Consider the following 10,801-nt stretch of genomic DNA (forward strand, 5'->3'; position numbering starts at 1 on the left):
ACGTAGTTCCTCATCCTCTTTATATAGGCAAGGGGTTCAAGGCCCGCTAACGCCAAGATCGTCAGATCCAAGTCTTCAGGTCACTCGCGCGCCATGATGACGAGTTAAGGACATTTATGGTGAAGTGTCCCTGAAGCTCTGGTCTTGATGATGGTATTTAAGACTTACGTTATTGTTCATTGGTGCGAGCGAGAATCTTAGAGATCGATGTTCGATAGAGATCGTTCGTGTGTAGCGAGTCACTATGGAGCGAGCTCGTGTGAAGAAAACTTCAGGTCGGTTGACTACTGTTTAGTCAGATCGATTGCCATAGTTGAGTCGCTATGAAGCGAGCTACGAGGACGAGGATCGAGGGTCGATCTGCATTCACGCCTGTGCTAGACACGTGCTTGATATTCATTGGATATGAATATTACTCCCTAACATTGACCATAGTGCAATTGAAGTTCAACAAGTTAAGTTTTCTCATTTCCAGCATCACAACCAAGGAATTAAATTTTGTTTTCGATCATTGTTTTGGTGACCACATAAAACAAAAATATAGAAATTTTCGAGAGAAAATATGTGAATACATCAACAAAAATAAAAAATATGAGTATAGCAACTATACTTTCAAATTTAAATGTATATACACCGAAAATGACCAAAATAAGCAACTCCCTATCTCAAAATTAACAATCCTCTCAAATAGACGTATATGACATATCTCAATAATCAAATGTTTAGAAGACAAAAAGAAATCAAAATGGATGGAGAAGACAAATTTACCAAGGCGAAGTGATGAGTCTCTCAAATATGGGCTTTAATGTTTAGTGACTAGTAAATACTAAAAGCTAAATTGACAAAACGAGCCTCTATTTAAAATATAATTGCAGTTGCTACTATTTTGAAATTTTCTCTAAATTTTGTAAAAAAATGCATATTAGATTATTAGTGTACACAATGAACGAAATCGAAAAAAAAAACTAAAATTTTCGCGAAATAACTTTGAAAACTTGCAAACATAAAATGTAGGATTTGAAATGTTTCAGTGCCCACAGAAAATGAAAATTTTCACGAAATTTTCTTAAATTTAGTTTCTTGATCACAACACAACCCTTTTTTTTTTTTTTTTTTTTTTTTTGGGATAATACGATTTCCCCATGTTATATATATAATAATGAAAAAGAATGGTGTGGGGTTCGGGCCTGATCCAACGGCTGCCATCCTTTTTCAGCAAAATATGTCATGGCAGAAAGAGTGGCTCCCAGTTGGTATGTTGCTTCTATCCACAACATCTGCATCTATGCAATCAGATCTTATTTTCTATATGCCCTAACCGCCGGTATCACTCCCACCCCTTTTCTCATCTTGTCGAGAACCCGCGACTGAAGAGAGTATTTGCCCGCGACTGAGGAGAGTATTCGCCTCAGTGTCGAGAACCCGCGACTGAAGAGAGTCATCTGCGATTTAGAACCATGTATCCATGTCTCCTCCCTTCCAGTTTTTTCGTTTTTCGTTTTTCTATGATTTAAAGTGTGATTTTCTTTCCACAACAACCACGACCTCATAGTATTCATCCGAAAAACTCGGATAGTGGAACTGCGTATCATGCATGTTTTTTTCATTCTGTTTATCTAACAGTAAAGAGCATCCGAAAAAACTGCAGAAGAAGGGGTTAAAAAGAAGGTGCAATTTTTTGGGGCACCTTTTGCTGTAATCACTGAGATCTGTACTCGCTTATAGGTACCTGTTGGCTCATGAAATCTTGCACCCACCTTCTCTATACCCCTTTATAATTAATCATGCTTTGCTCTGTGCAGAAACCAGAACAAGGCCAATGTCCAAGTCATAATAGTCATGTTACACTCTTCAGAACCTTACTATCCTCTCATTTGTTATACTAAATACGTAATTGTTTGTGTGTATGCTCCTCACTATAAACGTAGTTGTGCTTCCATGAGCTAACTGTCAATCTCGATAGTGCTTTATACTTGAATGCATTTTTACTTGCCAAAAAGCTGGTTCCAGAAGAAGATCAATAATAACTAACATCCCAGTATCGTACAAGACAAAAGATATAGTAAATATCAACTTTTCCACTGGGAAGTTTCAAGTGTGGCTGACATTTTCACAGCCATAAACAAGGCTACACAATACAGCATATTTGAGCTCCTCTCAATCTCATATTTGTACATTATGTTACATAAAGTACTCTTTCGTCTTTCAAGTTCATTTGTTTCGTTTGGTTATTTCTTTTTCTTTTGCAGGAATTTGGTTTATGTGAATGAAGGTGAAGGATGAACATGTACACCATGGGGTCCCAAAAGGTGTTTTGGGGTTTATAAAGGTATGATTTTTTGAGAAACAATTGAAAATTTGATTGCTATTGCTAGAGATTTGTAGAACATCCTATTAAAACTTAATGGTCAATTCTGTAAACTAATAATTTGGGAGGGTATTAAGGACGAGAGTCGAACAGTAAGTGTTGTGAATTTTATTTGAAAACTTAAATCTATATTGATTGAATAACATCATGATAGGCGTTGTATTGATTCACTCATTTGTAAACATATATTATCCATCTTATTAAAATATTTTTACCAATTCACTTTGTTGTAGCTTGCTTCCTTTGATCCTACAAAGAAGAAGAAGAAGAAGGTTTCGATACAGATCCTTCGATGAATCTGTCGATAAATTGACTGAGAAAACAAAAAGCCCGGCTGCCTATAAACTTTTTCCGCAATGTCCATATTTATACAAATGAACTTCTTATTTTGTAATGCTACAATAGTGTATATTCGACCCAAAGATTGAAAGGATTGATTCCATAATCTATTTTTTTTTTAATAATATTGCAATTTTATATCGTGGTCAAAAAGCTATAGAGAAAGTATATTGTTTTCTTAAGCCTCAACCTTAAGTAGGTGAATAATCGCCTTAGTTCCAATATGTAATTACTAATCGGTTTAAACATAAGAATGAGGAACCTCCATGGAATGGCTCGAAATGTGTTTCTACGCTCATTATCATTTATACTGGATTGTATGCGTGTATAAGTCCCAGACCGCTAAGATGAACTTGAGTGATGAGGTTGACTTGGAAGACTATGTTTCTCGACCGATAAGATTAGTGCTGCCGAGGTTAGTTTATTCAACTGCTATGCTTGCAGCTACATGTATATATATTTATTTTAAATATCAAGCAAACTTCTCGATGAACATGTCAAAGATAACCGCCATCTTCTATGGGTGTGTGTGTGTGTTGAAAATGTGTTGTGAAATGGTTTCAAGTATGAAGTACGTGATTTGTTCTTGTATTTGGACACCGGTAGGAGACTTTGTAACCACAACATTAGGAATCCAAATATGAATGTTATCTTTAATGAATTTTTCACTTGGATATCCAAAGAGTAACTTACGGATATCGTGGAATTCAAGGAACTCGTGAATAGACTTAGCTTAAGAAATGGGTGATAGCCATGCGTAACTCAATGAAGGGGTGTGGAATGGATTGTGTTCTTGTACCTGCATTAACCACCTTTAATTTATTCAGTGAATTGAATCACTTTTCTTTAAGTTTCTTAGTGGTATCTTCTGTATTGATCGGTAGTACCTGCATTGTCTTGTATGCAAGTCTTTCACCTAATATATTCAAGGGTTTGTGTATGTTGGTTTGCTTTCTAGCTTGACGTACTTTCACAGAGAGATCCTCGCTGTTGTTTTGGCTCTATCTTATCTGTTATGATTTATATACTGTCACTGACAGCACTTCACTTTTCCACACATATTATGGCCGTTTGTCAAGAAGTTGGTATGCATGTTGTCCGCAAGAATCGATATGTAATTCTTCCCAAGGATTTCGAGAAGGGATACAAGACGAACGTTAAGAAACCGGACACAGATTTTGATTTCTACAAATAAGTCTACTTCGAGGACATTTATATGTAGTTTTATTCCATGAATCCTACGTTCTTGTGTACCTCTAGAAGTCACCAATCTCTATTTATGTAACAGGCTGATCTGACTTGAAAGGTTTTACTGAAATTTCATTGGTGATAACTGTTGAATGTGTTATTGAGTAAAACATGTCAAGAAGACGGTTGATATACAACTTCTTTGTTAATGTGTGCAGCAATATTATGATGTCTGTTAACTTTCCTTTTTTTTGTTGCGAAAGGTTTTTACTGCTCACGTTGTGGACTCTTCCTTGACATAATGCCTTGGAAAGTCGTCATATAATAGGGAGATTCTGTCCAAATTACCTCTCAGCTGGTTCAAGTTAGTGTTATGTCGAGTTTCTCAACCTAATAATCATTCTTGACCATGAATGGAACAATAGCCAATATAATACAATCAAAATGGGGGTGTTTCAAGTTTAGGGTGCTTCTACAGAATTAGTGCCACAAATGACTCTATAATCTATATCAGTGTCGTAGGGCACGGGCATACCCTAGTATTAAAGATAAAACACTAGAGTTTGACTCAAGATTAGAAGGAGGATGACTTCCAGGAACTTGTTTGAGAGTTCCAAGTGGCATGCCCATGAGCCACACTATTTCCTAGTCTACCAACCCTGACAAGCATCACAACATAACTGCACCTAAAGCAAGAGAATATTTCGTCTCTAGTTGCTAACTTCAAACTCAAATTCAATCATTGATTTTGAGTAGGAATAATCACAACATCATCTTTTGAGACTATAATAGTTGGACCCATGAGAAATATATATCTTACTATATTAGAAAAATATAGGGTAGGAGGAATAATGTTTTGGTGTCACATTTGTGTCCGTCACATAGGCAAAATAGTAATTATCTTATTTTCAAAGACTTAAAAACACCAAAACTAATGGCATAATGGTAAATATTTGAATGTTTAAATCTTAAAGATAAAAACAGTGGGCCAAGAATAATAGTGTCTACACATTTTTTTTTTTTCATTTTTTTTTTTTTTTATCTCTTTTGTAGACCCTATTAGAATAAAATAATTAAAAAATATATAAAAAAAAAGACTATTTTTTTTCTCTCTCTCTAGCTGTGAGCCCTACGTATTCTAAATATATTTTTTGTTCACGTGCATAGGCGTGAACATAGCACGTGCTGTTTGCTAGTGTGTAATATTGTCAAAACTTCCTCATTAAATAATTGACCACCGACTCGGAACATTTTTTTTTGGGTTCAAGATCTCTACAACCGGGTACAGAGATCATCTCTGTAACCGTGTTATCTCGCCGTTCATTCAAATTCAAGATGTGTGTGTGTGCCTCGATACCTGTGCGTGTGCTCGAGATGTGTGTGTGTGCGTCGAGATACGAGATGGGTGTGTATGTGGTACAGAGATTGATCTCTGTACCCGGTTATAGAGGAACCGCTCTCTTTTTTTTTTATGGTCCTACTACTTGTACGTTATGTCACCTTTCTAAAACGGTTTCGTGCATTCTCTAGTGCTTTTCCAATCCATTCATTTTGTTCAATCGTGATTCATGAAAAGTTAATTAGATAAGGATAGATTATTTGAGAGCTATCTTGCTTGTACTACGATGTAAGGCGTTTGATGTTTTTCGATGGAATCTAAAATTGATGACTTTGGGCGATTGAGATTCTACTCATTTATAGGAGAGTCATATTTAAAAAAATATTTATTGGAGAGTCCTAAAGCATACAATGCTGTAGGAGTATAAGACAAATGCTCCATCCGCACTAAAATGTCTGAGTCGTCTAAATTTGCTCATCCTCTGCTCTTCAGGTATATTATTCAACATTTCAACGATCGTAGTCCAAGTGAGATATTGGTAAATGGAGGAAAAATGTGAAGGAAAATTCTAGGGCTGAACTTAACTAATGATTTTGATTTCAATCGCCATTGACCCTGATTGGATGTTACTATCTGAAGTGGATGTCCTCAAGGCATTGCACATTGTGAATACTTCAATTGGATATGATTTTTGTACTATCAACGTGTGTATATCAAAACAAGTGGACGGCGGGGTCATTGGACGCCAAACCAGTACTTGGTACTTCACTGCCAAATCATCCCGCTTGATAAACCACACCACTCTTATTTTGAAATACCAAATTACCCTAATCCAATAGTGGCCTCAAATATCGCCACCATGCACATTTTATTTTTAACTGGCATTGAGCATGTGTTACACGCGTGGGCCAGAGAGGTAAAACCAACAAAAGTTGCGAAGGTTTTAAAACCGAAAAAGACGAAAAATAACAAAAACAAAACAAAGTAGAAAGAGACAAAAAGTGAGGACACTATGGCAGCTAACCGGCTGGCTCCGCCTCATTATATACGTAGTAAAGATTGAAAATGGTCTAGGATGATTTTAGTCGTCCATACTCCATAATCTTAAGCAAACTATAAAAAGATGGAAGTTACCGTTTGATCAAAATTCGCCAATTGCTAGTATTAAACCACATTATCTGTGAAGTCCGGTCTCTGAAGTGCTTTCAATCAAACGTAACTATACAGCAGAGTTTCTAATCCAAAATGAAAAATAGATCGGGGACCACATTATACAGGGCTGAAGTTGCATTCGAAGGTAATTTACTCATCTAATACAACGTTACAACACGTCAACACCATATTCCATGGGAACGGTGCATTGACTCAACTAAACAGAAATTGAATTGTGGACAATCACGATTCACCCCCCACCATTTTTTCCCTTAAAAAGGGGTCGGTGCTTTAATTGGAAGAAAGAGTTCAAGTTCTAACAAAAGCAAGGTCAATTACGGTATTGCAACTAAATCATTATTCATTACACGTGACATCCCCATGCAAACATCTATCACACTCTAATAGTCCAATCATTGCAAGAAAAAGTCCTCTACTCATTTCAAAGAGCTTATTACATTCAGAACTTCATCTCATTTCTCAACTTATCAAAGTACGCGGTACGCCACTCCTTTTCAATCAAGGCGCATGTTAGACTAGGCGACTAGCTAGTAAAAGCAACCTATTTTGTCGTTTTGTGAAAATCTATGAACAATGCACACCACCACACTTCGTGCAATTTGGTCGATCGTACAAGTTATGTACAGAGATGGATGTCACCGTAGTGCGTACGGGATACAAATTCATCTAATGTAAGCCTTCTCTCTACATCTTCTTTTCTTCGTTGCTGCTACCTTGAACGGACACGTGGAGTTTTACCAGCTGAAGATACGTGTTTAAATCATGACACGTAGCAACATTGTGATTTATGAGTCCTACAAAACTTGGCGAGTTTCCAGTGCTCAGTTGTAGTTCACGGCCAACATCAACATAAACCCATTGTGTGTTATCCGCTGGTTTTTGAAGCCATTTAGGTAAACCAACACCTGCTACGTGGATATCTTCATTTTTTTCCACGTCCTCATTGATTACAAAACCAGGGAGTTTTGTAATGAGATCACTAGAATTGACAATACGTAATATTTTGCTACCACATTTTTCTACTTGGCTTCGAAAACACCTATTTCCGACACGTGGTCCACCGAAAGAGATTACGGTAACCAAGGGTGAGTGATTGAAACTTCTTGTTATATCGTAAGCAGTTAATGTAGCTAGAGCAGCACCAAGGCTATGACCAGTGATAGTTATACTGATTGGTTCATTACCATAGGATTTAACTATTTTCCCAATTTCTTCCCTTACTTGATCTTGTAAACTACGAAACTTTACTGTATGCGAAATATATAAACTTAGAAATCCACTTTCTACCATGGGCTTAGAATCATACTGACATGTGGCACCAGGGAATTGAGTTAATGTCGCACGTAAATTTTCTAGCCATTCCAAACATGTAGCTGTTCCTCGAAATGCAATAACGACATCGCGTCGTCCCAACCGTTCGATCTCTTCCTCGTCTTGACAAACTGCCACGTAGCCAATCCAGCTGGATCGGTTTGTCATCCAACTAGGCAAACTCTCAGTCCACCGTGGCAACTGAATGCCGGACGTTGCATGCAAATTTTTTATAACACGGTATCCACACCGAGATTGGAGCAGAGATTGTTTGGAGTGTAGACACGTGGCGTATGAGGGAGATGAAGGATCGAAGTCGAAGGCGTTGTATGTCGCGTCGACGAACTTGCCATAGCGGAGTATTTCTCCGCGTAAGTTTTCATCTAGAGGATCAAGAAGACCTTCCCAATTGTTACAACCTTGATACTCCTTCCATCTCTTTCCAATTTTCACTTGTTGAGGAGCTGCAACTAAGCACCGAGTCGTAAATAAACGTTTTTGAATACAAAGTGAACGAGACTGGCTTGGAGCAATTCCAATGCCAAGCCTCATGTTGTTCAAGTATGCTTTTGTTGCTATAATAGTGTATGTTATAAAGGGGGTATTTATAGCGTGTTAAAGAGAAACGGACGGTGGAAGTGGGATGTGTTAAACTGAACGACTGTGAAATGAGAATCTGACTAGAGGTTTATAACTGGAAAAATGGCAAGTGGAGCCCACTGAAAAAGTTAGTGAACGGTAGTTGAGTGGGTCCCAGTTTAAAAATGCCGTGTGTTAGACACTTTGACTCAAGCTGAAATTGAGATGCTAAAAATGACAAAAGTAACTTTCCGACCAATAATGCCAAGAGGCCTTCAGTTTAACTTTTATGCTGCATGCAACATTCACTGGCTTGGCCCCGATTTTCCCGACTGTGTCCAATGGTTTTGGATTCTTTATCCCTAATTTAACAGTGTTTTTTAGATATGGATGAGGAAAATGGTCCAATGGTTTTATAGATACGGATGAAAACCTCAACAAACCATAGTATAAAATATCTCGATATATTGTGATATTTGGAGATATTTATTTAGATTTCAAAAAAATATATATAAATATCACGATATGTTCAGAGATATATACGACTGTAAATATTGGTGATATTTTGATAATATTTGTGATATTTGAAGATATTTTGTGTATATAACAATTTTATCTAATATTTACCATTATATTTCAAATAAATATAAATAATATATCATGATATATCAAGAAAGATCCACAATATCTACGATATTTGTTGATATTTTAGATATATCAACGATATTTGCATGTGAAACAATGTCAAATATCCTCAAAGAGGGGAATATATCCACGATACATATCCAGAAATTGAATATCGATAAATACTCATATCCTGATATTTTGTACTATGCAACAAACTACTCTATTTCGTCTGGCGCAGAATGCAAATAAATAAATAAAAAATAAATAAAGTCATATTACTCCATTTGAACTGGCCCCAAATGTATTCTGTATCTTAATATTACTCTCTCTCTATATATATAGAGTAAATTGCACACATAGTGAAAACCTCTACTTTTGACTCCACTTTTATGGGGATAAAGAGCCATTGGACTCAGCCTAAGCTAAAATAATTTTGCCAATTAATTTTGCCCATGCTAATGTATGTACACGTTTTTTTTTTTTTTTTAAATCACCGTACTTCAATTAACTTGAAAGAGGAATAAGGAAAACGAAAATTAAATTAGATCGATAATAGATATACGCATATCATAGTACAAAATATCAGGATATGGGTGTTTATCGATACCCAATTTCTTGATATGCATCGTGGATATATCTTTCTCTTTGGAGATATTTTACATTGTTTAATATGCAAATATCATAGATATATCTAAACTATCGACAAATATCGTGGATATTGTGGACATTTCTTGATATATCACGATATATCATTTATATTTATTTGAAATATAATGATAAATATTAAATAAATTTGTTATCTAAACAAAATATCCCCAAATATCACAATATATCATAAAATATCAAAAACATCGTTGATATTTGCAGTTGTATATATCTCTAAACTTATCACAATATTTATATATCTTTTGCTGATTCGATATTTATCGCGATATTTTGCAATATTTTTAACTATGACGCATACAGCCATACATATTAGCCCGGAGTTGATTCCAACTCTAATGTATATGTGAGCTTATGAAAAAAACACGTACAACACGTATTGGATTGATCTAATACGTTTACAAGAAAACATACAAAAGAATCAATTAAAGCACGTAGTTATATATATATATATATATATATATATATATATATATATATATATATATATATTCTCGCTCGAGGAATTTACTCATATGACCGTATAATAACTTATCAATTTTAAGATCAGTGATCTTTTTGCAGAATAGGTAAGTTTGAGGTGGATATGGATATCATTTCGTTAGATTGTAACAAAATCTCAAATTAAACATCCATTATTGATCGAAGTCACCTATAGCGATGACCATGGCAAAATTTAAACTATATGTGTGTACTGTATACTGAATTTGGAAGGTGAGAATGTGCCTAACAAGCATTTAGTGTGTGAGTAATGTCCAGGGGAGCTTCTCTTCCTTAAAGGGTAAGGCTGATTTTTATTTCTTGTAGGATACGGAGGGCAAGCCAACTTTTGCTGCATAATGGAAACTTTTTGAGGGAATATCTTTTGATTGAGTTTGTTTTCTTTCATGGTGTATAAGAAAGTTTGGAGTTTTTCTAAGGATAGAAGTCACCTTCAAGATCAATTAATTGATAATTTTAATTGGGTTTAGAAGCGAAAATCTTTAGGGGTCCCACACGAAGATTGATGAAAACAGGGAAGAAAGCGTTTAAAAGCAGTAAGATGAAAGTTTAGTAATGTGGAGATCATAGTACGTGTTTAATGTCTGTTTCATGCATTTTTACCGTACGCCTCTTCACATGTGCACATGACCATGATCCGTGAATTATCAATTTCTTATAAGTTTACTTTCAGCTTTCATGAAACATTTCTACTACTTATAAGTGGCGTGGTT

General features: G+C 35.7%; 1 protein-coding gene across 1 annotated transcript; it reads right to left on the reverse strand.

The window, feature by feature from the left end:
• Window positions 1–7,069: 7,069 nt before the first annotated feature.
• LOC147481221 (phospholipase A(1) DAD1, chloroplastic-like) lies at window positions 7,070–8,274 on the reverse strand. The gene is given in 2 exon segments (XM_086578872.1): window positions 7,070–7,142; window positions 7,144–8,274. Coding segments are annotated over 2 exon segments (1,200 nt in total). The 5' UTR covers window positions 8,271–8,274.
• Window positions 8,275–10,801: the final 2,527 nt, after the last annotated feature.

Source organism: Coptis chinensis, chromosome 8, assembly GCF_015680905.1.
Source record: "Coptis chinensis isolate HL-2020 chromosome 8, ASM1568090v1, whole genome shotgun sequence".
Classification (NCBI taxonomy): Eukaryota; Viridiplantae; Streptophyta; class Magnoliopsida; order Ranunculales; family Ranunculaceae; genus Coptis; species Coptis chinensis.